The sequence below is a fragment of the Oncorhynchus gorbuscha genome, linkage group LG21, assembly GCF_021184085.1.
Source record: "Oncorhynchus gorbuscha isolate QuinsamMale2020 ecotype Even-year linkage group LG21, OgorEven_v1.0, whole genome shotgun sequence".
NCBI classification, from domain to species: Eukaryota; Metazoa; Chordata; class Actinopteri; order Salmoniformes; family Salmonidae; genus Oncorhynchus; species Oncorhynchus gorbuscha.
Genome location: NC_060193.1, coordinates 52,406,102 through 52,420,882, shown reverse-complemented (window position 1 = coordinate 52,420,882; position 14,781 = coordinate 52,406,102). Strand labels below are relative to the sequence as shown.

General features: G+C 41.0%; 1 protein-coding gene across 1 annotated transcript; it reads right to left on the bottom strand.

The window, feature by feature from the left end:
- Nucleotides 1-5,828: 5,828 nt before the first annotated feature.
- On the bottom strand, nt 5,829-11,237 carry LOC124008038 (zinc finger protein OZF-like). The gene is made up of 2 exons (XM_046318946.1): nt 11,154-11,237; nt 5,829-8,007 (listed from the first exon to the last, which is right to left on the bottom strand). The coding sequence occupies exons 1-2, from the start codon at nt 11,235-11,237 to the stop codon at nt 6,712-6,714; spliced, it is 1,380 nt and encodes a 459-aa protein (XP_046174902.1). The 3' UTR covers nt 5,829-6,711.
- Between the last annotated feature and the right edge of the window lie 3,544 nt (nt 11,238-14,781).

Below are 14,781 nucleotides of genomic sequence, written 5' to 3'. Positions count from 1 at the left end.
TTCTCTGCTGCCTGTGACTGGAACGAATTGCAAAAATCGCTGAAGTTGGAGACTTTTATGTCCCTCACCAACTTTAAACATCTGCTATCTGAGCAGCTAACCGATCGCTGCAGCTGCACATAGTCCATCGGTAAATAGTCCACCCAATTTACCTACCTCATCCCCATACTGTTTTTATTTATTTACTTTTCTGCTCTTTTGCACATCAGTATCTCTACCCGCACATGACCATCTGATCATTTATCACTCCAGTGTTAATCTGCTAAATTGTAATTATTATCCTACCTCCTCCTCATGCCTTTTGCACATCAGTATCTCTACCTGCACATGACCATCTGATCATTTATCAGTCCAGTGTTAATCTGCTAAATTGTAATTATTATCCTACCTCCTCATGCCTTTTGCACACAATGTATATGGACTCTTTTTTTTCCTACTGTGTTATTGATTTGTTTATTGTTTTACTCCATGTGTAACTCTGCTGTTGTCTGTTCACACTGCTATGCTTTATCTTGGCCAGGTCGCAGTTGTAAATGAGAACTTGTTCTCAACTAGCCTACCTGGTTAAATAAAGGTGAAATAAAAAAATATATATTTTTAAAAAATACAAAAAAAATATATATATATATATATGACTAAGTATTTTCCACCAGGTTTTGCCCACTGGGTAGTGATCTAGGCTAGAGAAGGTTTATTTACAGTAGAAGTGATCTTTACCTTTGGACAGTTAGACTCTTGTATTTTATGAAGCCAGACAGCTAGGGCAGTGTGGTGAGTATTTGTATTTCTAATGCATCTCCACCCTTCATTTTCTTTTTCAGTCTAACATATCTCTCAAATTCTTCTATTTCACCCAGCAAATGTGTTAGCCCAAACTCTTAAGAGTAGAATCTCCTTTCATCTATCATGGTGAAGTCTTTGTAGTCTTTCAATGAGGTGTTGTACACATTTGTGAACCTTCATTTAGCTTTTCTTCTAAACTTGCAACATCTTGCATCCTGCTTGGCTTAGGATTCATCAATATCTTCTTTGAGCTCCTCTTCACCTTGGTTCTCCTGCATTTTTGGGGGCAGTCCTTCCCCGTCAAATTCTGCCATTTTCTCTGTGTGTTTTGTATCCCAACAGAAGGAGTGCGGGTAAAACCAGAGGCTGCAAACCAAAGAAGTCTGCAGTGCTCTTCTATACACAACAGTTTGTCAGCTTTAGCTGGGAGCAATTAAAAGCTTTTTGTTAGATTTGATGGAAGTGAAAGAACATTTTTAAAAAGCCCATGCCTGTGACTTTCCCCACAGTCCGGTTAGTGTGATTCCTCTTGGCTTCCTAGTTACCACCAATCAGAGTGCCCGAATGCACATTTGGACTCTGACCCCTCCCACTCCAGGACAGAGTGGCCAAAGATGTTTATAAGTAAACCAAGATAGATGACAGTCCGTCGTTTCAAAGAGAACAAATTAGTCATATTGGGCCGAACAGGCATGGAGATGGGCAAAACCAAGCACAATCCTATTTGCGTGTTCTATCATTCATGTGCATATTTCTGTTAGGGAACGTCTACTCAGAAGTGTGCTACTCAATTTTCCTTTGCACTCCTAAACAAAGCTTTTTTTTTTTTACTTTGGCAAAGGGTAAAGTCTACAAAACGTAACATTTTAGTTTTGGGAACATAAAATTGTATTAAGATCAAATGTTTAATCGATTAGAAAATTAGCATTATGTCGGCCAAAATCCATCTTCTCCCACTGCCGGCTACTGTGCTTCCTATAGAAATAACTACCATATTTGGTAGTGAGTGGAAACCCAAGCAGATTCTTCACATTTATACATCCAGTGAAATATCGGTCTATGTCAGTTAAGTCAGTTAAGAACAAATTCTTATTTACAGTGACGGCTTACCAAAATGGCAAAAGGCCTCCTGTGAGGATGGGGGTTGGGATTAAAAATAGAAATAAATTAAAATATAGGACAACTATAGTTTGTTAATCATGAGAAGAGAGTAGAGTCGCAAAGGGTGGGAAACTTTCCGGTAATTTTCCAATGGCAAGTTAAATCCGTGAATTTGGGGAATCTTGCTTAAATTCATCAAAAAAAAGTGCTTACAACAGTGAACCTTTTTTTGTGGGATATACATAAGGTAATTATAGTTCTTGTGGCATATTTTGGTTAAACAATCCCCAATTCAATGGAATTGCAACCCTCTGCAGGTACAGTGCATTCCTCAATCACATGTAGAGCTGATTCTCAAGATCTTGCACACTAATGAGACACAACACACACATCAAAGCACCCAACAGGCTGACCAATACAAGGGTTGATAAATTGGTGGCCATCCGGGCAAATTTGAAGCTTTTTGAGAGCCTGACATCCTCAAAAAGGTTGGAAAGTGACAGTGAAGATGGGGCCTCAGAGTCTGATGTTCAAGAGGTGGACATTGAGGAGGTCCAGGGAGAAGACATGGAAGCCTGAGAGGAAGACAACCAAAGCTTTAGTTTCTAGACTATCATTTTACAGACATATGTTGAAAACATTTTTGGGAGATGCGATGGATCATTGGGGATCATTCAATATTCCCTTTTGTTGTTCAGTGAAATCATCCCATGTGAAGATTCAACTAATTTAATTAAAGTTACATTCATAACTAAATGGTTTATTTTATTTCTATTGGAAGGATTTTAATAATTTGCAATTATGTCTACTTATGATAAGGTAAAAGGTTTAGGTTTGTCTCCATATGTTAAATATATCCAATGCAAAAAAACATCTACATTTAAATTATATTAATTTGCATATATTCCCCTTAATTCCCACAGAAAGTTTCCACCTCTGAATACTCCCCAAAATGTGCAACCCTAGAAGAGACAACACTACATAAAGAGACCTTTGATGACAACACAGCAACACATGACGGTAGGAACACAACATGACAACAACACATGGTAGCAGCACAAAACAGGGTACAAACATTGTGCTGTTGTCTGTGCCCAAGAAAGGGCAAGGTAGAGACAACAATACATCACTCAAAGCAGCCACAATTATCAGTAACTGTCCATGATTGAGTCTTTGAATGAAGAGATTGAGATGAAAGTGTCCAGTTTGAGTGTTTGTTGTAGCTCGTTCCAGTCGCTAGTTGCAGAGAACTGAAAAGAGGAGCGACCCAGGGCTGTGTGTGCTTTGGGGACCTTTAACAGAATGTGACTGGCAGAACATGTGTTGTATGTGGAGGAGCTGCAGTAGATATCTCAGATAGGGGGGAGTGAGGCCTAAGAGTGTTTTATAAATAAGTATCAACCAGTGGGTCTTGCAACAGGTATACAGAGATGAGCAGTTTACAGAAGAGTATAGAGTGCAGTGATGTGTCCTATTGGTGGCAAATCTGATGGCCGAATGGTAAAGAACATCTAGCCGCTCAAGAGCACCCTTACCTGCCGATCTATAAATTACGTCTCCATAATCTAGCATGGGTAGGATGGTCATCCGAATTGTTGTCGGCAGACTAAGACGCACATTTGGATGCCGGTAGGGTTATCAGTGTGTTTGAGGAAGATTGTTTGTGCATCCAATAAGTGAGTTGTGGGGTTTATTGTCTAGAGAGGGTTAATGCTATGTTATGGTGATTGACTGAAAGCAATTACCTGAGGCCTAATTCGGTGGAGGCTGCTGAGGGGAGGACGGCTCTTAATAATGTCTGCAAATGAGATAATGGAATGGCATCAAACACATGGAAACCGTAGCTGTGTTCGAATACTCATACTAACTGCACTAACCATACTCTTTGTGACGTGAATTGAGGATATAGTATGCTTATTGGTCATAGTTAGTATGCAAAAAGTTCCCGGATGTCGTACTACATACACCAAAATACAAATTCATTGCTTTATCTAATTATGAACAATTTTAAGAAAATGTTGAGCAATGTAATAAAGTAATGACTTTTCAAATAAGTAACAGTACACATTGTGTTGCCTGACAATTTGTTAGCTACGCTGTCCTTACGAACCGCATAGGATTACAGCAGTATGTACCGGTATGTTAGCTACACTGTCCTTACGAACCGCATAGGATTACAGCAGTATGTACCAGTATGTTAGCTAGCTACCTAATGTTAGTTGGCTACTAATACACCGAATTTGCCAGGCAGTATATTAACTAACTACCCAACGTTTATTGACTTGATTATTGACATTATTCTTCGCTAAGTACTATAGTCGTTGTGCGTGTCGATGGACATTGTTCATTCTAACTATCTACTCTGATTCTTAAAATGTTAGCTAGTCATTTGTTATGCTAACAAGCTAGCAAGAGGTTGCATAGCAACTGCATCACGGTAGACAGGCGAAGTTCTAGTACGCTCAACTGAAACCATGTTTACAGTATACTAAAATGAACTAATAGTATATAGATTGTATTATATATTCATTAAGTATGTTAGTATGGGTATTCGAACACAGCTTGTGTGTTTGATTTATTTTATACCATTCCACTGATTACACTCCAGCCGTTACAAAAAGCCTGTCCTCCCCAATTAAGGTGCCACCAACCTCTTGTGTAATTACATTGTTACATTTGTAGCTGTATAGTACTGCTGCAGTTTATGTACATTTCAGATACTCCATGTCGTTTATAAGTGCTTGTATTTCATGTGTTTTGCATTAGATGTTATTGTTTGGAGTTGGTTAATTTCTAGTCTGTATGCGCACTTTAGCGCTGCGTTTTCAAAGGTCATGCTAGTGTTAAATCATGGCCAGAGATTCTAGAACTTTCAGACTGTCGTCAGCGCTCCCGCATGCGCAGTAAAATGGATTACTCTGTGGCACCAGTCACAGATCAGAGCTCGCCATCAATCTCGCCTGTAAAGTAATTAGTTATCTCGCTCTCTGCGAGATGTTTATGTATGTATGCTGTTATGTGAATATCCCTGTATAGATGCTATGCCATTCTTTCCTGTGTAGATATTCCTATTGCATAGCTTACCACATTATTTGTTCTTACCTTTCAGAACCACAAGTCCATCCTATGCACAAAAATACTTATTTGGTGTGTGTGCGCAACTGTATGGTGGTGACCAAGGTCAAATAAACATTGGATATGCGAATCACATACATGTTTAAACGTCGTAAAGTGCTTAGAGACGTTCTCACTTTGTCTGAATGAAGAGTATAGAAAGTCCAAAAGTGTCCTTGGGTCCCGCCTGCCTTCACTGCCGTTAACAGAATTGCAGGAAAACTGTGGAGGCGAAGGACACTGTCCACCGGTCGTCCCCTGGCTACCGGTCGTCCCCTCCCTACCGGTCGTCCCCTGGCTACCGGTCGTCCCCTGGCTACCGGTCGTCCCCTGGCTACCGGTCGTCCCCTGGCTACCGGTCGTCCCCTGGCTACCGGTCGTCCCCTGGCTACCGGTCGTCCCCTGGCTACCGGTCGTCCCCTGGCTACCGGTCGTCCCCTGGCTACAGGTCGTCCCCTGGCTACCGGTCGTCCCCTGGCTACCGGTCGTCCCCTGGCTACCGGTCGTCCCCTGGCTACCGGTCGTCCCCTCCCTTCTTCTGTGGGGTTTATCTGCGGCTGGTATCCAACGCTTTTGTGCATTAATGCCATCTAAATGTACTGGAGCGCCCCTGCCTCTCGTAACTTAAAAATGTACAAATAGAAGTATAAAGAGGGGTTTGAACGCCCCGAATTGCAGGCCACAATTGCACCCTGCTCACGAAGTTCAAGGCCGACGGCATTACTGCAGGCTGTTTCCAGAAAACAGGATCCGTCATTATAGTGAATGGGAAAATGGTAATCGTGGCACCAAAATTGCTTATATTATATCAGACTTAACGTTATGTCCTTGAACAGATTGTTTTAATTGGTATTTGAACACACACATATAGATATACATATATATATATATGCATATATATATTTAAAAACATGGGTCGGAACTGAAATTATTTTCCAATCATTTCGCTCTGAACATTACTTTTTTTCTCCACTGTTCCGACCAATTGTATAAATCAATCCATTGTTTTATTAAACAGCTATTTTTTTTAATTACACTTGTTACGTCATCAGTAGTCTACAGTAACCTATGCTTCAGAGGGGAGGGGCAGGTCTCCAAAACACACACACTCACTGGCAAAGACTTCCAACTGGCAGGCAGGCGCTGGAATAAGTTTGAGTGACAGAGGGCTTTGCATATGGGCTTTGTTTGCGTATTTTGTGGGACTGGAAAACTTTAAATAATGTTATTAACTGGTTCCCATGCTTTTAAAATAATGGTTCTGTTCCGGAACAGTATAGATCACTTTCGTTTTCAGTTAGTGTTACTCAAATAATGTAGTTATTTTCCATGTTTTAAGTCCGGTTCCCTGAACTGGTTACAACCCTTGATTTTGAAAAAATAAATACTGCTATGATGACAGTAATACACAGTCCATCTGAGTGTCTTCAACAGTCTGTGGTGCCAATTCCAGGCCACCAACATTGTAGTTAACAGATTATTAGATTATCAAGTCACAGTGATTAGGTAGGTTCCCACTTCCTGCAATGCCAAACACAATTTACATGACATCTTATTCAAGGCGACTTACAGGAACCATTAGGATTAAGTGCCTTACTCAAGGGCACCGACAGATTCTTCACCTAGCAAGTTTGGGGATTTGAACCAGCAACCTTTCGGTTACTGGCCCAATGCTCTTAACCACTAGGCTACTGTACCTCCACCACTTCTGCATTATAAATCAAGGAAATTTGAGACACCAGAGTAGTGCCTCTTCTCATGGCGTTTTCTGTCTCCATCTTGGGTGAAGCGTTGCCCACAGACAGAGCATTGGTATGGTTTCTCTCCAGTGTGAACTAGCATGTGTCTCTTCAGCGTCTCTTTTCGAAAGAATTGCTTTCCACAGTCTTTGCACTGATGATTTCTCTCTCCAGTATGAATCCTCCTCACGTGTCTCAACATGCCATCTCTGCGAGTAAAACACTTTCCACATTCAAAACAAGGATAGGTTGCTCTTTCTCCAGAGGTATTATGTGTTAGTATATGTCTTTGGTATGATTTTGTATATGGAAAACTCTTCCCACACTCAGTGCAGTGATACGGTGTCTCTCCAGTGTGTATTCGCATGTGTATTTTCATGTTGCGACACTCCTTCCCGCAAATTGTGCAGAGAAATTGTTTTCTTTTGCTTAAATGTATCCTGTGTCTTTCAAAACTTTTCTTGTGTGTTAGCTGATGTTTTTCAAGCTGCTTCAGTCGGACAAAGCTTTTCACACAGTCAGAGCAGCGGAAATTACATTCCTCCTTCATATGTGTTTTTTGGTGTAATTTAAGATTATCTAATCGAGCAAAACTTTTGTCACAGTCAGGGCAGTTGTAAGGCTTCTCTCCTGTATGTGTTCGCTGATGTCTTATAAGACGATTCGCTTGTTTGAAGCTCTTACCACAGTCGGAGCAGATGTATGGCTTCTCTACAGTTCTGAAACTCTCTGTCCAGTTATCAGAAGTACCTTCAGGATCCTCTTCATTCTCCTGCATTGTTTGGGTTTGTTGCAGTTTTTCTGAGTGTTGATTCTTTCTAATTGAACTTTTGCAAGACAATTCTTTTCCTGGCTGTGACTGGACTATTTTTCTTGGTGTTTCTGCACGCATTTTAGTCTTCTGCCTGCCTCTGCTGGCAGTTCTTTGCTGTGTGTGCACACGGTTTACCTTCAGTTTAGTTTCTTCCGTCTGTGTGACATGTTTCTCTTTCATATGCATTTTTTTGTGTAATTTAAGCTTATCTAATTTAGCAAAACTTCTGTCGCAAACAGGGCAGTGGTGAGGCTTCTCTCCAGTATGTGATCTCTGGTGTCTTATAAGATCCCTCACTTTTCTAAAGCTCTTACCGCAATCAAAGCAGTAGTGTGGCTTCTCTCCTCCAGGACTGAAACCCTCGATCCAATCATCAATACTGTATTTCACAATTTCTTCGCTTGCAATGTCTCGCACAAGTTCACCAACGTAGAGGCTATTAATGAGTATGCTGAGCTATTCTACACGCTACAGACCGAAGACACAAACACACACTAGAGAGTGGATCCGGGCAGGCAGTTAGTCAGAACCGTGCATATAGGCTATATCTTGGTAATATGTATCCAGCAATGCCTCGTAAATTCACCTGTGTTGACAAAAGTATATTAAAGTATACATTAGGCTATCAATGAGTTGTACGGCCAGTAAACTGCTATTCTTCATAGTGCCACTGGCCTGTCATTGGCTGGATTCCCTTTGGAATTGAAGTTGAACATTGCCAAATGCATCAGTTTAATTTGGTCTAAATGTGCAATGAAAAAGTATTGTATAAATTTAATTGACTTATGTAATGAAAATATTTCCATGTCTCACTGATAACTGGTGGTTGATGCCCTAGGTCAAAATACCCTGGAGAATCTAGATTTGAGTCTTTGCTAGGATAAAAGCTCAGCCTTATCTCAGCTCACTGGTCACCATCCTGTAGCATCAGCCTAATTTAATAATTACACTGAACCAAATATAAACGCAACATGTAGTGTTGGTTTCACGTGTTCCAGCAGGGTGTGGCATATCTAAACAGCTGTTCACCTATCTTGTGCTGGGGACAATAAAAGGCCACTAAAATTCTTCCTTTGGCATGATTTACCTTTCCTTCCAGTTCTCTGCTGCCATTGACTGGAACGAACTGCAAAAATTGCTGAAATTGGAGACTTATACTTCCCTCACAAACTTTAAGCATCAGCTATCTGAGCAGCTTATTGATCGCTGCAGCTGTACACAGCCCATCTGTAGATGGCCCATCCAATTACTACCTACCTCATCCCCATATTGTTTTTGTCATTTACTTTTTTGCTCATTTGCACACCAAACCCTACCTTTCTACTTGCACATCATCACCTGCACATCTATCACATCTGCAGTGTTAATTTGCTCAATGGTGAGACAGATGTTCTGAATTACTTTAAGCTACTATGGCCTGGAATTTACTGCAAAAGCTTACAATAAAAATAGCAGCACAACATCCTGGTGATGCCATTTGCACATTCATAACCTGTAAACCAGATATTGATTTTCTATTGTAAATAGTTATTGACTGATCTCCCCTTTAAATAAAGGACAAACCGTTTGTTTATTCCATGTAGTAACTGTTGTTTGGAGCTGTCAGACAGTGACTGCTTTGCTTTATGAAGTGGTGATTAAAGAGCTTGTGCTTCTTGTCAACAACAACATCATCAACATTAAGGTGGGCAGATGTGAGGAGGAGGGTTTATTCTTCAGTTGTAAATGAGAACTTGTTCTCAATGTTAATTTCTGGCCAACCTGGTTAAATAAAGGTGAAATAAGATAAAAGGTGAAGAAGCCGGATGTGGAGGTCCTAGGCTGGGGTGGTTCCACACGGTCTGTGGTTGTTAGATATTACATTATTATTATACACATGGTTAGCAGATGTTATTGGTCACATACACATGGTTAGCAGATGTTAATGGTCACATACACATGGTTAGCAGATGTTAATGGTCACATACACATGGTTAGCAGATGTTAATGGTCACATACACATGGTTAGCAGATGTTAATGGTCACATACACATGGTTAGCAGATGTTATTGGTCACATACACATGGTTAGCAGATGTTAATGGTCACATACACATGGTTAGCAGATGTTAATGGTCACATACACATGGTTAGCAGATGTCGCAAAATGCTTGTGCTTCTAGTTCCGACAGTGCAGTAATATCTAACAACCACAGACCGTGTGGAACCACCCCAGCCTAGGACCTCCACATCCGGCTTCTTCACCTTTTATCTTATTTCACCTTTATTTAACCAGGTTGGCCAGTTGAGAACAAGTTCTCATTTACAACTGTGACCGTGCGAAGATAAAGCAAAGCAGTGCGACACAAACAACAGTTACACATGGAATAAACAAACGTACAGTCAATAACACAATAGAAAATCAATATACAGTGTGTGCAAATGGCATAAGGAGGTAAGGCAGTAAATAGGCCATAGTAGCAAAGTAATTACAATTGAGCAAATTAACACTGGAGTGATAGATGTGCAGGTGATGATGTGCAAGTAGAAATACTGGTGTGCAAATGAGCAAAAAAGTAAATAAAAACAATATGGGGATGAGGTAGGTAGATTGGATGGGCCATCTACAGATGGGCTGTGTACAGCTGCAGCGATCAATAAGCTGCTCAGATAGCTGATGCTTAAAGTTTGTGAGGGAAGTATAAGTCTCCAATTTCAGCAATTTTTGCAGTTCGTTCCAGTCAATGGCAGCAGAGAACTGGAAGGAAAGGCTGCCAAAGGAAGAATTGGCTTTGGGGGTGAACAGTGAGATATACCTGCTGGAACACGTGCTACGGGTGGGTGATGCTATGGTGACCAGTGAGCTGAGATAAGGCTGAGCTTTACCTAGCAAAGACTTCTAGATTCTCCAGGGTTGACCTAGGGCATCAACCACCAGCCACGGTTTCATTACATAAGCTTTATACAATACTTTTCATTGCACATTTAGACCAAATTAAACTGATGCATTTGGCAATGTTCAACTTCAATTAACTCGCACTATGAAGAATAGCTTAGCCGTAACTCATTGATAGCCTAATGTATACTTTAATATACTTTTGGTGAATTTACGAGGCATTGCTGGATACATATTACCAAGATATAGCCTATATGCACGGTTCTGACTAACTGCCTGCCCGGATCCACTCTCTAGTGTGTGTTTGTGTCTTCGGTCTGTAGCGTGTAGAATAGCTCAGCATACTCATTAATAGCCTCTACGTTGGTGAACTTGCGCGAGACATTGCAAGCGAAGAAATTGTGAAATACAGTATTGCGATAGCCTATAGCCTACATCTGTTGATTGCTGACACACAGTTGACTGGCCAACATTCCGACCTATGCCCCGCTCTTTATGTATTTGCTGTGAAAGATGCGAGAGTTTGTTCTCATAGTAGAATAAGTAAAATCGTTTCCTGGTTGCAAAAATACTGAATCTTAGGAGTGATACCTAGCAGAATTGATGTTTTACACGCAGACATTGGAGCCGAATAATCGAATATTTGAGTCGGCTCCCCACTTCTACCAGTGTGCAGCAGCCTGAACATTCGACGTTCCAGTAGTCGTCTTATTTTTGTACCTTCTTACCTCTTCAATTGGTTTTTCCTCAAAACTTGCGTTGTCTTGCATCTTGATTGGCTTAGTCATCAGTATCTTGGGGCTCCTCTTCATCTCGATTCTCCTGCATTGTTTTGGCAGTGCTTAGTCCTCAAATTCCGCCATTTTCTCCGTGTTTTGTATACCAAACGAAAGGGGTGCGGGTGAAACCAGAAGCTGAAAACCAACAAAGTCTGCTCTGCTATTGTATACACATCCGTTTTGTCTGCTTGTCTTTCACTTAGATTTGATTCAAAGTGAAATAATGTTCTTTAAAGTTCATCTCACACGATCCTTGTTGCTACTGCACATCTAAAACACTGTATGAATCGCTATTCGAAACCAGACGCAGTGTTTTGAGATTTATAAAACCAATTTAACTGGTTAGCTAGCTAAACTACTGACCGATAACGAATCTGGCGGACTATTTTCTGCAATCATTGCCACTATAATTAAAAATTTACATGACCGGATGCAAATCACATGCACATCGAAGTATCATACATACTTTTCACTTTACGTCTGAATGCGGAGCATGGACAGAAAGGAAGAGGCAAAGCGAGAGGATTTACTCCTTCCAAAATATGTCCGCGAAATAAACATTTTTTTTGTATGGAGGACTAAGAGAGTGTTGAATTACATGAGGCTTATTTGATCATTCGTTAGGCTTTTACAAATTAATGTATGTGGATGCAGCTAGCATTCCGCAAACCACTCAAGCCTTGTTCGCATATCCAATTCGAATCGGCTATTTCAAGCCACCTTTGTAGGTGGTTTGAAATCAGATACAAATCATGTGACGTGTCTGAAAGGTCAAATTTGGTTCATTTAAAAAGGGAGTCCACATTGAGCAAGTTCCCCATTATAATTACATGGACTTTTGATTGACGATAAGCTCTCTTTCAAAAACACACATTGAAAAAAAGCAGATAATTAATATTGGTTTATTTTATAGTAATACATCCTACCTCTCTTTGGAAAGAAGGAAGATTGTTCAAGCAACACTTCTCCCAGTACTTGATGATGATATATTCTACATGCATGTGGCAGCCTCTGTTTTAAAACCTTTAGTCTATGACTCAACACTGGGTTTTATCACTGGAGGACGGTTTTCATACACATCACTGCATTTTGTATAGTTCTGTTGGCTGGAAGTCTCTGACTACCAAAAGGGGCCAGCAATGGTTACTTTTTGTACATGAAGCTGTTCTTCAGAGACTCCCCCACCACCTCAGCTCACATATTAATTGTAGGTCCAGAAATGCTCAGACCAGGTGTCTGGACTGGCTGGTTCTGGAGGTCCCGCGGGTCTCCACTGAGCTGGAGTAAATGCTTTTAAGTTTTATGCTCCCAGCTCGTGGAATATAGCCTCCAGGCCACCTTGAAGCTGGAGTCGCTCGTCACCATTGGAGAGTTTAGATCAATTTTGAGTGAGGTAATGTGCTCATTGTGTTTGTTTTGATTAATCTTATTGAGTTGATGTTGATATTTTGCTTTATGTTGTACTGAGTTGTGTGTTCAGGTTCACATGGCTCCCTTGAGAATGAGATCCTGGTCTCAATGGTGAACCCACCTGTCTAAATAAAAGTTAAAAAAAAAAAACAGGGAATAGTTACAGGGGAGAGAAAGGGGGAATCAGACGCTGGGGATGATTAGGTGGCCATGATGGTATGAGGGCCAGATTGGGAATTTAGCCAGGACACCGGGGTTAACACACCTACTGTTATGAAAAGCGCCATGGGACACCTGTTTAACGCCCGTGTGGGTCTGACTTTCCCAAGGAACCTACACCAGGCTACTCCCTGGTTTTTACCTGGGTCAGCCACCCATAACAATAGAATGGGTCAGCCATCAACGCTGAAACTGCCTTACTTGTGGGTTTCTTATCAAGGTACCTGCTGCCTGCTATACTATCCCACTGGGCACAAACTGGTTGAATCAACTTTGTTTCCACATCATTTCAACCCCAAAAATGTGATGACAGATTTCCACGGTGAGTGAAGCTACATTTGAAAAAAAGTAAATCAACGTAAGGGCATTGTCATTTTTCACCCAACTTTTAACCTAAATCAATGACATGGTGAAATGTTTTGTTGATTTCACATTGAATTCACATTCGTTGACAACTCAATCAAATGTAAATCAAAACTAGACATTGAACTGAAGTCTGTGCCAGTGGCGGTCAGTGCCGTTTAAGATGAGGATGATAGAAATGAGGAGCATGACCTCATTTCTATTACAGCATATTGGATGACAGTCATTCATATTCCATTCACCCAGTTCAATGTAAGGTTGATAGGTTTAGGCTACTACATGATACTCAAAAAATTCCCTGTACCCATCATGAGGTTGCGACAGTGAAGAGACGACTCCGGGATGCTGGCCTTCTAGGCAGAATTCCCGTCTAGTTTGTGTTCTTTTGCCCATCTTAAATATTTTATTTTTATTGGCCAGTCTGAGATACAGCTTTTTATTTGCAACTCTGCCTAGAAGGCCAGCATCCTGGAGTCGCCTCTTCACTGTTGACGTTGAGACTGGTGTTTTGCGGGTACTATTTAATGAAGCTGCCCGTTGACTTGTGAGGCGTCCGTTTCTCAAACTAGACACTAATGTACTTGTCCTCTTGCTCAGTTGTGCACCAGGGCCTCCCACTCTTTCTATTCTGGTTAGAGACAGTTTGCGCTGTTCTATGAAGGGAGTAGTACACAGTGTTGTACGAGATCTTTAAAATCAGCACAACAGTTTTCAGCTGTGCTAACATCATTGCAAAAGGGTTTTATAATGATCAATTAGCCCTTTAAAATAATCAACTTGTTTCCTACCTTCACCACCTGGGGGCGGCCCATCAGGAAGTCCAGGACCCAGTTGCACCGGTGATATGATCCTTAACTAGCCTCTCAAAGCACTTCATGATGACAGAAATGAGATAGTCATTAAGTTCAGTTACCTTTGCTTTCTTGGGTACAGGAACAAATGGGGGACAGCAGACTGGGATAGGAAGATTGAATATGTCCGCAAACACTCCAGCCAGCTGGTTTGCGCATGCTCCGAGGATGCGGCTAGGGATGCCGTCTGGGCCGGCAGCCTTGCGAGGTTTAACACACTTAAATGTCTTACTCATGTTTTTCATGGAGGAGAGCCATGGTAGCGGGCTGTATCGGTGGCACTGTGTTATCCTCAAAGCGGTCGAAGGTGGTGTTTAGCTAGTCCGGAAGCAAGATAGTGTCCGCAACATGGCCGGTTTTACCTTTGTCATCCATGATAGTAAATAATGTAATGACAATTCAATTCTAGTGGACACAAAATCATCTGAAACAATTAAAACATTGCTGTTGCCTTGCTATGTTGTTGTCTTAGGTCTCTTTATGTAGTGTTGCCTCGTCGTGATGTGTGTTTTGTCCTATATTTATTTTTATTTTATCCCAGCCCCAGTTCCCGCAGGAGGCCTTTTGGTAAATAATAATTTGTTAAGACTTGCCTAGTTAAATAAAAATAAAACGAAATGCAAATCTATCCTACAAGTTTGTAGTCACAAGCTTGGATGTAGTCATTGCGTGCTAGGAATATGGGGCCAAATACAAAACTTTAATACTTTATTTATAAGTATGTTTAGGGATGT

Excerpts from the sequence above, each read along its gene's own strand:
- LOC124008038 (XM_046318946.1), bottom strand. The coding sequence starts at position 11,237 with ATGAAGAGGAGCCCCAAGATACTGATGACTAAGCCAATCAAGATGCAA. Across the intron at positions 8,008-11,153 it reads AGGAAAAACCAATTGAAGAG|CTCAGCATACTCATTAATAG; the intron begins GTAAGAAGGTAC and ends CGTGTAGAATAG.